At 39.5% G+C, this 19,369-nt stretch overlaps 1 protein-coding gene across 3 annotated transcripts in view; it reads right to left on the minus strand.

Moving 5' to 3' along the window:
- pps (protein partner of snf) overlaps window positions 1-19,369 on the minus strand; it is a 593,176-nt gene that overhangs the window by 531,823 nt on the left and 41,984 nt on the right. For all 3 annotated transcript variants that reach the window (XM_070095224.1, XM_070095226.1, XM_070095225.1), the window contains exon 4: window positions 1,452-3,556. In XM_070095224.1, the coding sequence (XP_069951325.1) occupies window positions 1,452-3,556 (2,105 nt within the window). The remainder of the gene's footprint in view (window positions 1-1,451; window positions 3,557-19,369) is intronic.

Below are 19,369 nucleotides of genomic sequence, written 5' to 3' on the forward strand. Positions count from 1 at the left end.
GTAAGTCATTCTGTCGTAGGGGTTCCGGTTGATGGAATTGAAGAACAAACACACACGACAGATGACTGGTAACGAATATTAATGGTAAATAAAGGAGAGCACCAGGCCTGACCTGTCTCCTCTGCTAACCTGTCTTGAACTGAGGGCATCCAAGGCATTCAAAGAGTAACTCCTCGTGAAGTCATGCTGGGTCAGCAGTGAGTCACACAATGGTCAGTGATTCACATAGGGAAGCAGTGAATCAGTAATGGTTACTATGAGTACAGTAGTACACAGTATTGACAAGTCATTCAGTAAAGTCAGTCAGTCAAATCAGTAAGTCAGTCAAGCCAGTCATTAAGTAAGTTGGTCAAATCATTCAATCAGTCAGTCAAGCCATTCAGTCAGTCAGTCAAGTCAGTCAAGTCAATCAATCAAATCAGTAAGTCACTCAGTCAAGTCAGGCAGTCAAGTCATTCATTCAGTCACTCAGTCAAGTCAATCAGTCAAATCAGTAAGTCATTCAGTAAGTAAGTCATTCAGTAAGTAAGTCATTCAGTAAGTCAGTCACTCAGTAATTCAGTCAGTCATTCAGTAAGTCAGTCAGTCAATCACACAAACTCATGTTTACCTCATTTTATGTGCACAAAGTGAGCTTCATTATGGCCACAAGCTATCTCTTGTCTAATATCTCTGTTTTCTTCATTAATTCTAAGACTTAAATGCTTATACCTTTTCTTGCCACTTTCAGCAACACTGGTATGTCTACTGGGTGTCATGATTGCTTGGCAGATACAACATATGGTAATTAAAAGATCAAAACACATTTCACAAACACCACTAGCTTGTAGCAGAGAAGAGGAACTAACTGGACACGTATGAAGTATGAATGCTGGGATAGTGGGATAGTGGTGACGGGAGTGTCATGGGATGGCAGGGGATGGCGGGAGGTCTCCCCCGCTGATCCACAATAAGGCCACCACTCGAGGAAAAGGAAATTTTTTTTCCCCTCCTGGAAACTGACCTGTGTTAAATTAATTTTACAAAGTGCTAAATAAAATTGTGCAGCAATTCTTCAATCGTGCTATACCCGAATCATGCCAAATAAACTTGTGTTAAATGACAGTCTAGTGTATTTAAAATTTTTTTTTGAGCTTCTTTCATCTTTTATTATTAATTTTTATGTTTTTTATTTATTTTAAATTTATTTTTAAGGCCAAATTTATTTATTACACATCATTTTATTATGACGTAGGTGACGTTGTTGAGTGACGTAACGTTGGACATAATGACGTTTGCTGAACTGAAATTTATTCAAGAATAGTGGCATAAAGGCAAATCTGCCATAAGCCGAAATGACATAAAGCGGGGTGTGACTGTATACTTATTTACTATAAATTAATTTCTATCTAGAATACTATTGTGAATTCCAAGAAAAAGGAGTTAGAAAACTATTTATTAAAGTATCTTACTTCTTCATCTTCACTCTCGAACTCCTCTTCTGGCTCTTGTTCCTCTTCAGCATCTTGAACTAGGTCTTCCTTGAGATCGTATGTTAACATCTCATCCCCGAATGTTTTCTTCTTTATAGCTCGGTTACTTCGCCTTACTGGCGATTCCTCTGCTTGTAAATTAAGCAGTGGTGTGCTTATCTTTTGTGCAGTTTGTGCCCCTCCAGTACTTCGCCTTCTCATCGTTTCTTCTGTAGATTTAGAAGTTGGTGGGTTTACCTTTTGTACAGCCTGAATACTCTTAGTATCCCGCCTCGCTGGTAATTCTTCTACAGGAGTGTTAGACCCTGGTAACTTCATCTTTTGTACAGCTTGCATACCTGTAATGCTCTGCTTTACCGGTGATTCCTCTGTAGGAAATTTAAATACTGGTGAGTTTATCTTTTGTACAGACTGTGTGCTCTTAGTACCCAGCCTTAATGGCGAGTCTTCCACATGAATGTTAGGCAATGGTGGGTTTATTTTGTTAATAGCTTCAGTACCCTTTATACTCTGCCTTACTAGTGACTTCTCTGCAGAAGATTTAGGCACTGGTGACATTACCTTGTGTATAGTATTTGTGCCTTTAATATTTCTCTTCGGTGTGGATTTTTCTGCAGGGGATTTAGGCATTGTTGAGTTTATCTTGTGTATACCTTGCCTGGTTTTAATTTTCTGCCTTAGTATTGATTTCTCAGGAGAACTGAGCACTGGTGAGTTTAGCTTATGCGTAGCTTGCACCTTACCTAGATTGTCTGCTATTATATTTGATTTCTTCTTTATTATTTCTCTGTTTCTTGATGCAAAATGTTCATTATTTTGTGAAGCTCTATCTTTTCTGACAGAGTCCTTGTCCACTTTCTTATCAAGTGCTTCACTGTTCTTTTGTTGAATATTTTGTTTCTTCTGAATGTCCTTCCTCTTTTTTATAGCTTCCCGTTTTCTTAAGATTTCTTCTCTCCTCTGTTGTATTTCTTCCATCTTTCTATGTGTTTCTTCTTTTTTCCTGTTAAGAAAAGATTCCTCACATGACTTAAGTGGATTTCCACCTTTCTGTAACTGTAACCTTTCAGTTTTGCTTTGTATGCTAGCCTGTCTATGTTTTTCTGCTTTGAATGAGACTGTATTCTCATTCACTGATTCAGTTTTGTTAGCACTTACAGTTTTCTGTGGCTCAATCTTTAGCTTTTGTAAGTGCAACTCTTTCTTTAACAAAAGTCTTTGCTTTGCAGGAGATATTTTCTCTTCTTCCCGTGGTGGATCTTTGGGCGGGATAACTTTCACTAATGTCTCCCGATACATTCCGGCTTTAGCAGAGTTTAAAACAACAACTTGTCGAACATCCATAGGGCTTTTCACCTGAATGACTTTTGGCTTTATTTCAGAACTAAGTTCCCTTTTTTCTACAAAACTGCTGACCTTGACATCAGGAAATGGTTCCTCACAAATTTCTTTACTAGAAATTTGCTGATTCCCATCTTTTGAGTCTGCCTCTGATTTCTTTGAAATATCATTTTCTTCTGTGCCTGTAGCATCACTCTTTAGTTTATTTTTATCAATAACTTTAGTGCTAGAGTTTAGTTTTTCATTTTTTTCATGTACAACAGCCTGTCTGCTTTCTTCACATTCTTGTTTTTTTGCACTATTCTGTTCATTCTCTTTACTAATTACAGTTGTCTGTCCAGTTTCTTTTTTTATTTGTTTCTCAACAAGTAGAATCTTTCGAGATTTAACTGGTTTACCATTTCCCTTCACCATTATAGTTTGAGGTGGATGAACCTCACCAACTTTAAGCATGACATCTGGTGTTGAAAATAAGGCTGGCTCAAACTGGGGTATTATTTTTGGTGTTACTGGTGGTTTCTTGTTCTTCTTCTTGGAAACATCAACTGGTGTTTCTGGCTCCTGATTTACTTGTGTTTCTTCTAATTTAACATTCTCAGTTTCACTCACAATAGAATTTGTTGTGCACTGCTCCTTATTTACTGTTGAATCCTCTTCATTACCTGGGGAAGACACCTTGATGTCCAATGTTTGCTCCAAATTCATTTTCTTAACACTAACTTTCAGCTCTTTTATCTTGATACCTAACAAAAGAAGAAATATATATAGCAGGAGTCATGACAAAAAATTAATATACCTGAAAAATAGGTACAAAAAATACTACTGAATGTTTACAAGAAAAAATCAATAAGGCCAGATGAGTTAACATCTGTTTTGTTTATTATTACTTTATTACACAAAAATAAAAAGAAATACACAAACAAAAAACAATACACACTGCCAATATCTAAAAATATGTGACAGTGAAGGCCTTTTGAACTAGAGGTCATTATTGTTTACAAATTTGTTGCAGAAATCTGGAAAAATTATTAGAAGTAAATGGATAAAACTTTTGGGAGAGCAAAAGACTCCTAACTAGTAAATGACACAGTTTTTGATCAACAAATTCCTGCAAAACAACCAGTTACACTATTTTGACACAGAAATTATTCAAGAAACAGTTAAAAAAAAAAACATTTACCGTATTTTACGGTATCGAAGACGTTATTTTTTCTCCAAAGTATGGCTAGAAAATTTACCCAGCGTCTTCAAAGATGAAGTTTAAGTTGCTCATAGGTCTCAGCCTAAGCCTAGAGAAGTGTTTTTACAGTAATCTAAGCTCTTGTAATCCCAATAATAAACTGTGTAAATTATTTTGTACAAAATAATGAATAAATAAAAAAATCATAATCGTAAAAATTCACTGATGCTTAGCAGTGGCAGGCTAAGGTAAATCAGGCGAGGGGATGGGATGGACTACAGGTAGTATCAGTAGGCTAATTTGCTTGTTTACTATAAAACCACCCAGTAATAACATTCTAACTCACCTCAAACAAGCCCGATATTAACCTTTTCAGGGTTTCTGATGTACTAATACGGCTTATGCACCAGGGTTATTGACGTTCTAGTACGCCTAAATTCTAGCACCTTCAAATCTAGCGAGAGAAAGCTGGTAGGCCTACATATGAAAGAATGGGTCTATGTGGTCAGTGTGCACAGTATAAAAAAGTCCTGCACCACACAGTGCATAATGAGAAAAAAAACTCCAACAGTGCTTTTGGTTTAAAACAGCAACTTTGCAGTGTATTTTCGTATTTTCGTATGGTAGTCGGTTGGTAGACAGCAACAACCCAGGGAGGTACTACCGTGCTGCCAAGTGAGTGTAAAACGAAAGCCTGTGACTGTTATACATGATGGTAGGATTGCTGATGTCTTTTGTCTGTTTCATAAATATGCAAGATTACAGGTATGTCTTGCTACTTCTACTTACACTTAGGTCACACTACACATACATGTACACATTTATTTATACACAGTCATCTGAGTTTTCTTTGATTTTATCTTAATAGTTCTTGGTCTTATTACTTTTCCTATTATATCCATGGGGAAGTGGAATAAGAATCTTTCCTCCGTAAGCCATGCGTGTTGTAAAAGTCAACTAAAATGCCGGGAACAATGGGCTAGTAACCCCTTTTCCTGTAAAGATTACTAAAAAGAATAAGAAGAAGAAAATTGTCAAAGTGGGAAGTCTGAATGTGCGTGGATGTTGTGCAGATGATAAGAAAGAGATGATTGTGGATGTTATGAATGAGAAGAAGCTGGATGTCCTGGCTTTAAGTGAAACAAAGCTGAAGGGGGTGGGAGAGTTTCAGTGGAGAGGAATAAATGGGATTAGGTCAGGGGTTTCAAATAGAGTTAGAGCTAAAGAAGGAGTAGCAATAATGCTGAAGGATAAGCTATGGCAGGAAAAGAGGGACTATAAATGTATTAATTCAAGGATTATGTGGAGTAAAATAAAGATTGGATGTGAAAAGTGGGTTATAATAAGGGTGTATGCACCTGGAGAAGAGAGAAGTGTAAAGGAGAGAGAGAGATTTTGGGAAATGTTGAGTGAATGCGTGGGGAGTTTTGAATCAAGTGTGAGAGTTATGGTGGTTGGGGATTTCAATGCTAAAGTGGGTAAAAATGTTATGGAGGGAGTAGTAGGTAAATTTGGGGTGCCAGGGGTAAATGTAAATGGGGAGCCTTTAATTGAGCTATGTGTAGAAAGAGATTTGGTAATAAGTAATACATATTTTATGAAAAAGAGGATAAATAAATATACAAGGTATGATGTAGCATGTAATAAAAGTAGTTTATTAGATTATGTATTGGTGGATAAAAGGTTGATGGGTAAGCTCCAGGATGTACATGTTTATAGAGGGGCAACTGATATATCGGATCATTATTTAGTTGTAGCTACAGTTAGAGTAAGAGGTAGATGGGAAAAGAGGAAGGTGGCAACAACAAATAAGAGGGAGGTGAAAGTGTATAAACTAAGGGAGGAGGAAGTTCGGGTGAGATATAAGCGACTATTGGCAGAAAGGTGGGCTAGTGCAAAGATGAGTAGTGGGGGGTTGAAGAGGGTTGGAATAGTTTTAAAAATGCAGTATTAGAATGTGCGGCAGAAGTTTGTGGTTATAGGAGGGTGGGGGCAGGAGGAAAGAGGAGTGATTGGTGGAATGATGAAGTAAAGGGTGTGATAAAAGAGAAAAAGGTAGCTTATGAGAGGTTTTTACATAGCAGAAGTGTTATAAGAAGAGCAGAGTATATGGACAGTAAAAGAAAGGTAAAGAGAGTGGTGAGAGAGTGCAAAAGGAGAGCAGATGATAGAGTGGGAGAGGCACTGTCAAGAAATTTTAATGAAAATAAGAAAAAATTTTGGAGTGAGTTAAACAAGTTAAGAAAGTCTAGGGAAAGTATGGATTTGTCAGTTAAAAACAGAGTAGGGGAGTTAGTAGATGGGGAGATGGAGGTATTAGGTAGATGGCGAGAATATTTTGAGGAACTTTTAAATGTTAAGGAAGAAAGAGAGGAGTAATTTCATGCACTGGTCAGGGAGGTATACCATCTTTTAGGAGTGAAGAAGAGCAGAATGTAAGTGTGGGGGAGGTACGTGAGGCATTATGTAAAATGAAAGGGGGTAAAGCAGCTGGAACTGATGGGATCATGATAGAAATGTTAAAAGCAGGGGAGGATATAGTGTTGGAGTGGTTGGTACTTTTGTTTAATAAATGTAGGTAGTAGGTTGGTAGACAGCAACCACCCAGGGAAGTACTACCGTCCTGCCAGATGACTGTGAAACAAAAACCTGTAACCGTTTTGCATGATGGTAGGATTGCTGGTTTCTTTTTCTGTCTCATAAACACGCTAGATAACAGGGATATCTTGCTACTCCTACTTACACTTTGGTCACACTTCACAGACACGCACATGCATATATATATATATACATACATCTAGGTTTTTCTCCTTTTTCTAAATAGCTCTTGTTCTTTTTTATTTCTTCTATTGTCCATGGGGAAGTGGAAAAGAATCTTTCCTCCGTGAGCCATGCGTGTCGTATGAGGCGACTAAAATGCCGGGAGCAATGGGCTAGTAACCCCTTCTCCTGTATACATTTACTAAAAAAGAGAAGAAGAAAAACTTTATAAAACTGGGATGCTTAAATGTGCGTGGATGTAGTGCGGATGACAAGAAACAGATGATTGCTGATGTTATGAATGAAAAGAAGTTGGATGTCCTGGCTCTAGGCGAAACAAAGCTGAAGGGGGTAGGAGAGTTTCAGTGGGGGGAAATAAATGGGATTAAATCTGGAGTATCTGAGAGAGTTAGAGCAAAGGAAGGGGTAGCAGTAATGTTAAATGATCAGTTATGGAAGGAGAAAAGAGAATATGAATGTGTAAATTCAAGAATTATGTGGATTAAAGTAAAGGTTGGATGCAAGAAGTGGGTCATAATAAGCGTGTATGCACCTGGAGAAGAGAGGAATGCAGAGGAGAGAGAGAGATTTTGGGAGATGTTAAGTGAATGTATAGGAGCCTTTGAACCAAGTGAGAGAGTAATTGTGGTAGGGGACCTGAATGCTAAAGTAGGAGAAACTTTTAGAGAGGGTGTGGTAGGTAAGTTTGGGGTGCCAGGTGTAAATGATAATGGGAGCCCTTTGATTGAACTTTGTATAGAAAGGGGTTTAGTTATAGGTAATACATATTTTAAGAAAAAGAGGATAAATAAGTATACACGATATGATGTAGGGCGAAATGACAGTAGTTTGTTGGATTATGTATTGGTAGATAAAAGACTGTTGAGTAGACTTCAGGATGTACATGTTTATAGAGGGGCCACAGATATATCAGATCACTTTCTAGTTGTAGCTACACTGAGAGTAAAAGGTAGATGGGATACAAGGAGAATAGAAGCATCAGGGAAGAGAGAGGTGAAGGTTTATAAACTAAAAGAGGAGGCAGTTAGGGTAAGATATAAACAGCTATTGGAGGATAGATGGGCTAATGAGAGCATAGGCAATGGGGTCGAAGAGGTATGGGGTAGGTTTAAAAATGTAGTGTTAGAGTGTTCAGCAGAAGTTTGTGGTTACAGGAAAGTGGGTGCAGGAGGGAAGAGGAGCGATTGGTGGAATGATGATGTAAAGAGAGTAGTAAGGGAGAAAAAGTTAGCATATGAGAAGTTTTTACAAAGTAGAAGTGATGCAAGGAGGGAAGAGTATATGGAGAAAAAGAGAGAGGTTAAGAGAGTGGTGAAGCAATGTAAAAAGAGAGCAAATGAGAGAGTGGGTGAGATGTTATCAACAAATTTTGTTGAAAATAAGAAAAAGTTTTGGAGTGAGATTAACAAGTTAAGAAAGCCTAGAGAACAAATGGATTTGTCAGTTAAAAATAGGAGAGGAGAGTTATTAAATGGAGAGTTAGAGGTATTGGGAAGATGGAGGGAATATTTTGAGGAATTGTTAAATGTTGATGAAGATAGGGAAGCTGTGATTTCGTGTATAGGGCAAGGAGGAATAACATCTTGTAGGAGTGAGGAAGAGCCAGTTGTGAGTGTGGGGGAAGTTCGTGAGGCAGTAGGTAAAATGAAAGGGGGTAAGGCAGCCGGGATTGATGGGATAAAGATAGAAATGTTAAAAGCAGGTGGGGATATAGTTTTGGAGTGGTTGGTGCAATTATTTAATAAATGTATGGAAGAGGGTAAGGTACCAAGGGATTGGCAGAGAGCATGCATAGTTCCTTTGTATAAAGGCAAAGGGGATAAAAGAGAGTGCAAAAATTATAGGGGGATAAGTCTGTTGAGTGTACCTGGTAAAGTGTATGGTAGAGTTATAATTGAAAGAATTAAGAGTAAGACGGAGAATAGGATAGCAGATGAACAAGGAGGCTTTAGGAAAGGTAGGGGGTGTGTGGACCAGGTGTTTACAGTGAAACATATAAGTGAACAGTATTTAGATAAGGCTAAAGAGGTCTTTGTGGCATTTATGGATTTGGAAAAGGCGTATGACAGGGTGGATAGGGGGGCAATGTGGCAGATGTTGCAAGTGTATGGCGTAGGAGGTAGGTTACTGAAAGCAGTGAAGAGTTTTTACGAGGATAGTGAGGCTCAAGTTATAGTATGTAGGAAAGAGGGAAATTTTTTCCCAGTAAAAGTAGGCCTTAGACAAGGATGTGTGATGTCACCGTGGTTGTTTAATATATTTATAGATGGGGTTGTAAGAGAAGTAAATGCGAGGGTCTTGGCAAGAGGCGTGGAGTTAAAAGATAAAGAATCACACACAAAGTGGGAGTTGTCACAGCTGCTCTTTGCTGATGACACTGTGCTCTTGGGAGATTCTGAAGAGAAGCTGCAGAGATTGGTGGATGAATTTGGTAGGGTGTGCAAAAGAAGAAAATTAAAGGTGAATACAGGAAAGAGTAAGGTTATGAGGATAACAAAAAGATTAGGTGATGAAAGATTGAATATCAGATTGGAGGGAGAGAGTATGGAGGAGGTGAACGTATTCAGATATTTGGGAGTGGACGTGTCAGCGGATGGGTCTATGAAAGATGAGGTGAATCATAGAATTGATGAGGGAAAAAGAGTGAGTGGTGCACTTAGGAGTCTGTGGAGACAAAGAACTTTGTCCTTGGAGGCAAAGAGGGGAATGTATGAGTGTATAGTTTTACCAACGCTCTTATATGGGTGTGAAGCGTGGGTGATGAATGTTGCAGCGAGGAGAAGGCTGGAGGCAGTGGAGATGTCATGTCTGAGGGCAATGTGTGGTGTGAATATAATGCAGAGAATTCGTAGTTTGGAAGTAAGGAGGAGGTGCGGGATTACCAAAACTGTTGTCCAGAGGGCTGAGGAAGGGTTGTTGAGGTGGTTCGGACATGTAGAGAGAATGGAGCGAAACAGAATGACTTCAAGAGTGTATCAGTCTGTAGTGGAAGGAAGGCGGGGTAGGGGTCGGCCTAGGAAGGGTTGGAGGGAGGGGGTAAAGGAGGTTTTGTGTGCGAGGGGCTTGGACTTCCAGCAGGCATGCGTGAGCGTGTTTGATAGGAGTGAATGGAGACAAATGGTTTTTAATACTTGACGTGCTGTTGGAGTGTGAGCAAAGTAACATTTATGAAGGGATTCAGGGAAACCCGCAGGCCGGACTTGAGTCCTGGAGATGGGAAGTACAGTGCCTGCACTCTGAAGGAGGGGTGTTAATGTTGCAGTTTAAAAACTGTAGTGTAAAGCACCCTTCTGGCAAGACAGTGATGGAGTGAATGATGGTGAAAGTTTTTCTTTTTCGGGCCACCCTGCCTTGGTGGGAATCGGCCAGTGTGATAATAAAATAATAATAATAAAATGAAAGAGGGGAAGGTACCTAGGGATTGGCAGAGAGCATGTATAGTCCCTTTATATAAAGGGAAAGGGGACAAAAGAGACTGTAAAAATTATAGAGGAATAAGTTTACTGAGTATACCAGGAAAAGTGTACGGTAGGGTTATAATTGAAAGAATTAGAGGTAAGACAGAATGTAGGATTGCGGATGAGCAAGGAGGTTTCAGAGTGGGTAGATGTTTTGTAGATCAAGTGTTTACATTGAAGCATATATGTGAACTGTATTTAGATAAAGGTAGGGAAGTTTTTATTGCATTTATGGATTTAGAAAAGGCATATGATAGAGTGGATAGAGAAGCAATGTGGCAGATGTTGCAAGTATATGGAATAGGTGGTAAGTTATTAAATGCTGTAAAGAGTTTTTATGAGGATAGTGAGGCTCAGGTTAGGGTGTGTAGAAGAGAGGGAGACTACTTCCCGGTAAAAGTAGGTCTTAGACAGGGATGTGTAATGTCACCATGGTTGTTTAATATATTTATAGATGGGGTTGTAAAGGAAGTAAATGCTAGGGTGTTCGGGAGAGGGGTGGGATTAAATTTTGGGGAATCAAATTCAAAATGGGAATTGACACAGTTACTTTTTGCTGATGATACTGTGCTTATGGGATATTCTAAAGAAAAATTGCAAAGGTTAGTGGATGAGTTTGGGAATGTGTGTAAAGGTAGAAAGTTGAAAGTGAACATAGAAAAGAGTAAGGTGATGAGGGTGTCAAATGATTTACATAAAGAAAAATTGGATATCAAATTGGAGAGGAGGAGTATGGAAGAAGTGAATGTTTTCAGATATTTGGGAGTTGACGTGTCGGCGGATGGATTTATGAAGGATGAGGTTAATCATAGAATTGATGAGGGGAAAAAAGGTGAGTGGTGCGTTGAGGTATATGTGGAGTCAAAAAACGTTATCTATGGAGGCAAAGAAGGGAAAGTATGAAAGTATAGTATTACCAACACTCTTATATGGGTGTGAAGCTTGGGTGGTAAATGCAGCAGCGAGGAGACGGTTGGAGGCAGTGGAGATGTCCTGTTTAAGGGCAATGTGTGGTGTAAATATTATGCAGAAAATTCGGAGTGTGGAAATTAGGAAAAGGTGTGGAGTTAATAAAAGTAATAGTCAGAGGGCAGAAGTGGGGTTGTTGAGGTGGTTTGGTCATTTAGAGAGAATGGATCAAAGTAGAATGACATGGAAAGCATATAAATCTATAGGGGAAGGAAGGCGGGGTAGGGGTCGTCCTCGAAAGGGTTGGAGAGAGGGGGTAAAGGAGGTTTTGTGGGCAAGGGGCTTGGACTTCCAGCAAGCGTGCGTGAGCGTGTTAGATAGGAGTGAATGGAGACGAATGGTACTTGGGACCTGACGATCTGTTGGAGTGTGAGCAGGGAAATATTTAGTGAAGGGATTCAGGGAAACCGGTTATTTTCATATAGTCGAACTTGAGTCCTGGAAATGGGAAGTACAATGCCTGCACTTTAAAGGAGGGGTTTGGGATATTGGCAGTTTGGAGGGATATGTTGTGTATCCTTATATGTGTATGCTTCTAAACTGTTGTATTCTGAGCACCTCTGCAAAAACAGTGATAATGTGCGAGTGTGGTGAAAGTGTTGAATGATGATGAAAGTATTTTCTTTTTGGGGATTTTCTTTCCTTTTTTTTGGGTCACCCTGCCTCGGTGGGAGACGGCTGACTTGTTGAAAAAAAAAAAATTATGGTTGTAAAAATTTTAGTTTTCCTGGTCTCATTTCATAGAATCAAAGACATATTACAGAAATTGAAATGATTTTGATTGGTTTCATAATGAAAAGTACCTTGAAATTGAGCTCAAAGTAGCAGAAATGTTTGATTTTTACCAAAGTTCAAAAGTAAACAAATCATGCCAAGCGTCCAATACATGTCAACTGGTGAGTCTAGTATTCTTTCACAAGTGTGCTGATATTATTTATACCATTTCTACACCATTTCTATACTAATGCAGTAGTCTGCATAACAGTAAATCTTCTATTCTTTGAGAATAAAAATTCAAAGTGGAAAGCAAAAGAGATTTAAGAGGGGCATGGGGACGTGACTAACAAACAGAGAAAATGTCATTTTAGTGCCAGGAATTTCTGTTTTGTTAATTCTGGACTCTATTTGGAAATTGGCATCTTCTGAAATTTGTGTGAAATTGGCAAAATTGCCAATTTCTGAACACTTAATTGGATTGTTGAAATCTGTAAATGGGTGGTTTCTTGTACTCATTTGATAGAAAAAATGTAGTTCTAGCGAAATAGATATGATTTTTGTCGACTAGTACAGTGGACCCCCGCATACCGTTGGCATCACATAACGATTAATCCGCATACTGCTTGCTTTAATCGCAAAAATTTTGCCTTGCATACCGCTTAAAAACCCGCTCACTGCTGTTCGTCCGAGACGCGTCCAATGTGCGCCTTAGCCAGCCTCACATGTTCCGCCGGTGGCATTGTTTACCAGCCAGCCTCCGCGGTAGCATCCAAGCATACAATCGTAACATTTTGTATTATTACAGTGTTTTTGGTGATTTTATCTGGAAAATAAGTGACCATGGGCCCCAAGTAAGCTTCTAGTGCCAACCCTACAGCAATAAGGGTGAGAATTACTATAGAGATGAAGAAAAAGATCATTGATAAGTATGAAAGTGGAGTGCGTGTCTCCGAGCTGGCCAGGTTGTATAATAAACCCCAATCAACCATCGCTACTATTGGTGGTACAGCTGCTGCTGCTGCTGCTGCACTGTCAGCTGCTGCTGCTGCTGTAGCATCGTCTGCTGCTGCTGTAGCATCGTCTGCTGCTGCTGTAGCATCGTCTGCTGCTGCTGTAGCACTGTCAGCTGCTGTTGCTGCTGTAGCATCGTCTGCTGCTGCTGTAGCATCATCTGCTGCTGCTGCTGCTGTAACATCGTCTGCTGCTGCTGTAGCACTGTCAGCTGCTGCTGCTGCTGTAGCATCGTCTGCTGCTGCTGCTGCTGTAGCATCGTCTGCTGCTGCTGTAGCACTGTTGTTGGTGTGGCTTATTGAGAATATACCAAGAAACAATTAACCCCAGAGGATTTGCCACCCAGGATAACCCAAAAAAGTCAGTGTCATCGAAGACTGTCTAACTTATTTCCATTGGGGTCCTTAATCTTGTCTCCCAGGATGCAACCCACAACAGTCGACAAACACCCAGGTGAACAGGGAAAAATGCCTGGAACTAGTGCTCATATTGGTGAATTTAAAGCCAGCAAAGGTTGGTTTGAGAGATTTAAAGAATCGTAGTGACATACACAGTGTGATAAGGCATGCTCTGGAAGAAAATACCAAACAGGACCTACAGTACTCAGGAGGAAAAGGCACTCCCAGGACACAGTGTCTCATCAGTCATTGCTGCATCTTCAATAAAGGTAAGTGTCATTTATTCTTCATTTAGTAGACTAGTACATGCACAATATATACTGTGCATGTACTACTCTACTATTGTGCATGTATCCTTCTCTTTGTGTGTAGGAAAATGTATATTTCACGTGGTAAAAATTTTTTTTTCATACTTTTGGGTGTCTTGCACGGATTAATTTGATTTCCATTATTTCTTATGGGGAAAATTCATTCGCATACCGATTATTTCGCATACCAATGAGCCCTCTTGCACGGATTAAAATCGGTATGCGGGGGTCCACTGTACAATGGAATTGGCCAAAAATAAGGCTCAAAGTGGGCGAAATTGCCGATGCTTAAACATCGTCGAGACCGCTTACTTCCCGAGAGCATAATTCCCTAAGTTTTCCATCAAATTTCATACTTTTGGTGTCATTATGATCGGGAAAAAATTCTCTTTCATTTCATAAGAAAAAATTTTTTTTTTCCGAAAAATTTTCAACCCTGAGAACGAGTTTAGGAGAGGGCCTCTCAACTCTGAAAGGGTTAAGGGAGCATTATCAAATATAAAAAGCAAAAGAAAAGCTGTGGTATGTTAAATGGGATTCAAATAATGATACATACTAGTATACAGTAGTATATACAAAAGCCCCCATCTACATTCCATAGGTTTGTTTTGGTTGTGTTGCAGTACAGATGTACTCTTATTAATAGTAAAATCAATAAACTTAAAAACATAAACATGAAGTAATTTTAACAACACATGAAAAAATATCACATATCAATATGCAGTCGTAGCCATAGACACATCCAATCACAGGCATCAAGATTGACTCAGTCTGAGTAGAAAGAGAAAATGGCCAGTCAGTTCCAAATCAGGTATTGAACATGACTCACATGAGCAATAGTGTCCTGCAATGTTAGTGTTTGGAAGGGAAATCCCCCTCCATAAAGACTTTAGGTAGCAAAGCCTTCTCTGGAGTTACTTCCCTTCTTTGTCTTTTAATGCTACAATGACCAGCTTGAGAGTCACTGGACCCCTGTCTCACAACAAATCTAAACTGCACCTAAATTGAGCGATATTGAAAGACACAAAAATACTACCAAACACAAGAAAACTGATAAACCATTCAGCACACAAAGACAAACAATGTAAATCAAGGACCCCATGTAAATCAAGGACCTACATGTAAATCAAGTACCTACATGTAAATCAAGGACCCCATGTAAATCAAGGACCCCCATGTACATCAAGAACCTACATGTAAATCAAGGACCCCATGTAAATCAAAAACCCCAATGGAAATAAGTCCTAGGTAATTTACACATGTGTTACTGTGTATAATTTGTTGAACTGTATTTATGCATACCTGTACCTAAATAAATTACTAATTTGAAAAACTAAGTAATGATGTAAGAACAGGGAAATGTGTCTTTGTTTACTGCTAAACATTATTTATTCATTACAAATAGATGACAAGTACGTAATAGGCTGGTAGACAGCAACCACCCTGGGAGGTACTACCATCCTGCCAAGTGAGTGTAAAAGGAAAGCCTGTACTTGTTTTACATGATGGTAGGATTGCTGACGTCTTTTTCCTGTCTCATAAACATGCAAGATTTCAGGTACATCTTGCTACTTCTACTTACACTTACGTCACACTACACATACATGTACAAGCATATATATATACACACCCCTCTGGGTTTTCTTCTATTTTTTTTACTAGTTCTTCTTCTTTATTTCTTCTTATTTCCATGGGGAAATGGAGCAGAATTCTTCCTCTGTAAGCCATGTGTGTCATAAGAGGCGACTAAAATGCCAGGAGCAAGGTGCTAGTAACTCTTTCTCCTGTATACATTACTAAGATTGAAAAGAGAAATTTTTGTTTTTCTATTTGGGCCACCCTGCTTTGGTGGGATATGGCCAGTTTGTTGAAAGAAGAAGAAACAGATGACCATTTAAGTTAACTCTGCAGAGAACATTTTCCTGACAGTTCTGTATGTAAGAATATTTTAAACTCTGGATTGGGATTTAGCAGATCTAGAATAATCGCTTGTATATTGGTGAGTTTTTTTTAGCACTGTTTCATGTCAATTTAGTGTGTTTTAGCCTGTTTTAGACAAGAGGCTAGTGCTCTTTGAAAATTTAATTTGATAAACCTGCCAGTCAGCTGCATCAGTGGTAAATAACCACAGAACAAACCATCAACATGTGCTATTATATGTAGTTTCTCAGGCTTAACATTGGGGAGGAAGGGGTGTCCTCGACACTGGAGCATCTCATTTGCCATAAAATACATCATGCAGATTTTAAGGAGCTTTCAATAGAAAGAGAACAGGCTGTAGGATCTGAAGAGCTCTTTGATGAGAGTTAGTACCAAGAAGAGGCCATAAAACCTACAAGCCAATAAAATTGTCATTATGGCAGAATGTACAGTGATCCCTCGATAATCGAAGGGCTCGATAGTCGTAATTTTCGGAAATTGTAACGATATTTTCGTCAAAACATTGGCTCGCTAATCATAGATTGACTCGCGAATAGTCATTCGTCCGGGACGCGTACTCACGCTCTGAGCCGCCCCGGCCTCCCTTCCCAGCCAGTGTGGCATTGTTTACCAGTGAGCGACTGTCCCCTCACTTGCTCATACGAAATATTTCATAATATTCCATTCATTTTAGTGCTTGTAACTACTAAGTAAGCTACCATGGCTCCAAAGAAAGCTCCTAGTGCCAAGCCTTTGGTAAAGAAGGTGAGAAATACGACTGAATTTAAGAAAAACATCATTGAACACTATGAAAGTGGCGTACGTATGGCCGAACTGGCCGGGATGTATAACAAACCCCATACAACCATCATAGCCAAGAAAAAGGAAATCAAGGATGCTGTTGTTGCAAAGGGGGTAAATATGCTGACAAAAATGAGATCACCAGTACTAGAAGAGGTTGAGAAGTTATTATTGGTGTGGATAAACGAGAAACAATTAGCAGGAGATAGTCTTATGATGTCGATTATTTGTGAAAAGGCTAGGCAGTTGCACGACGATCTGGTAAAGAAATTGCCTGCAACTAGTGGTGATGTGAGTGAATTTAAGGCCAGCAAAGGTTGGTTTGAGAGATTTAAGAACCGTAGTAGCCTACACAGTGTGGTAAGGCATGGTGAGGCTGCCAGTTCGGAACACAAAGCAGCTGAAAAATATGTCCATGAATTCAAGGAGTACATAGAGACTGAAACCTGAGCAAGTGTTCAATTGTGACGAAACAGGCCTCTTTTGGAAGAAAATGCCTATGAAAGACAGTCTGACGCTCATGTTCTGTGATAATGCCAGTGGGGATTTCAGAGTGAAGCTGTTACTAGTGTACTATTCTGAAAATCCCAGAGTGTTCAGGAAAAACAATGTTATGAAGAGTAAATTGTGTGTGTTTTGGAAATCTAATAGTAAGGCATGGGTCACGAGGGAAATTTTCGTCGAGTGGTTCGATGAAGTGTTTGGCCCTAGCGTGAAGAATTACCTCCTGGAAAAGAAATTGGATATCAAGTGCCTCCTAGTAATGGACAGTGCACCTGCTCATCCTCCAAACTTGGATGACCTAATTTTCGAGGAGTTTGGGTTCATCACAGAAAAGTTCTTGCCCCCGAATACCACTCCTCTCCTCCAGCCCATGGACCAGCAGGTCATTGCAAACTTTGAAAAACTCTACACCAATGTTTCAAAGGTGCTTGAATGTGACCTCAGACACTCACTTGACCCTAAGAGATTTTTGGAGAGAACACTTCAGCATCCTCCATTGCATAAGCCTTTTAGGTAAGGCTTGGGAGGGAGTGACTACCAGGACTTTGAACTCTGCTTGGAGAAAACTGTGGCCAGATTGTGTCCACAAGAGGGATTTTGAAGGGATTGGGGCTGACCCTGATGAGCCTATGTCAGTTGTTAAATCTATTGTGGCACTGGGGAGTTCCATGGGGTTGGATGTGAGGTTGGAGGATGTGGAAGAGTTGGTGGAAGACCACAACGAAGAGCTCACCACTGAGGAGCTGCAAGAGCTTCAGCAGGAAGAGCAACAGATCGCAGCTCAGAATATAGCCGCAGAGGAGGAGGAAGAGAGATGGAAGAAGTTGCCTTCTTCAGAAATTAAGGAGATTTTTGAAATGTGGGGTAAGATGGAAAGATTTATGGAGAAACATCACCCTGACAAGGCTGTTGCAAGCCATGTTGGAAACATGTACAGTGACAAAGTCTTGGCCCATTTTAGGGAAGTGTTAAAGAGATGCCAGAAACAGAGCTCTCTGGACAGTTATTTTACTAGACAGGACTCCAGTGACTCTCAAGCTGGTCCTAGTGGCATTAAGAAACAGAGAAGAGAAGTAACCCCAGAAAAGCAATTGGTACCTGAGGTGCTGATGGAAGGGGATTCCCCTTCCAAACTATAAATAATCTAATCTCTCTCCTCCTCCATTCTCCCATACACTAAGAAGAATTGCCAATAAAGGTAGGTGTTATGCTGTTAATGTTTCATTCATCATGTCCCATTGTATTGTTTATGTACTACATCTATATTTCATGTAAAAAATTTTTTTAGTACCTCTGGGTGTCAGGAACGGATTAATTGTTTTTACATTATTTCTTATGGGGAAAAGTGATTCGAAAATCGTAAATTTCAATAATACATAGTAACACTTCCAGGAACGGATTAATTACAATAAACGAGGGACCACTGTATTTCTAATGATAAACAAATTGCTTGGAAAATTATTGTATTGTATGGCGAACAAGACATTCCAGTGTCAAGGATGCCCCCAATTTTCTGACTGGCTAAATTTTTGAAGGAAAAAAAGAGAGAGAGAGATAAATAGTACATTTAAAAATAAGGCTACAGAACTTATTGCTGTGTTCTCTTTCTACACAGGTGGATGTGTCTATGGCTAGGACTGCAAATTGATTTGTAATATTTTTATAATGCATTTTAAAAATATTTCATGTTTGTGATTTTACTATTTAATAAGAATACAAGTGGCTAGTGGATGAGTTTGAGAATGTGTGTAAAGGTAGAAAGTTGAAAGTGAACATAGAAAAGAGTAAGGTGATGAGGGTATCAAATGATTTAGATAAAGAAAAATTGGATATCAAATTGGGGAGGAGGAGTATGGAAGAAGTGAATGTTTTCAGATACTTGGGAGTTGACGTGTCGGCGGATGGATTTATGAAGGATGAGGTTAATCATAGAATTGATGAGGGAAAAAAGGTGAGTGATGCGTTGAGGCATATGTGGAGTCAAAAAACGTTATCTATGGAGGTAAAGAAGGGAATGTACGAAAGGATAGTAGTACCAACACTCTTATATGGATGTGAAGCTTGGGTGGTAAATGCAGCAGCAAGGAGACGGTTGGAGGCAGTGGAGATGTCCTGTCTAAGGGCAATGTGTGGTGTAAATATTATTCAGAAAATTCGGAGTGTGGAAATTAGGAGAAGGTGTGGAGTTAATAAAAGCATTAGTCAGAGGGCAGAAGAGGGGCTGTTGAGGTGGTTTGGTCATTTAGAGAGAATAGATCAAAGTAGAATGACATGGAAAGCATATAAATCTATAGGGGAAGGAAGGAGGGGTAGGGGTCGTCCTCGAAAGGGTTGGAAAGAGGGGGTAAAGGAGGTTTTGTGGGCGAGGGGCTTGGATTTCCAGCAAGCGTGCATGAGCGTGTTAGATAGGAGTGAATGGAGACGAATGATACTTGGGACCTGACGATCTGTTGGAGTGTGAGCAGGGTAATATTTAGTGAAGGGATTCAGGGAAACCGGTTATTTTCAT

The sequence above is a fragment of the Cherax quadricarinatus genome, chromosome 49 (genome assembly GCF_038502225.1).
Source record: "Cherax quadricarinatus isolate ZL_2023a chromosome 49, ASM3850222v1, whole genome shotgun sequence".
Taxonomy (NCBI): domain Eukaryota; kingdom Metazoa; phylum Arthropoda; class Malacostraca; order Decapoda; family Parastacidae; genus Cherax; species Cherax quadricarinatus.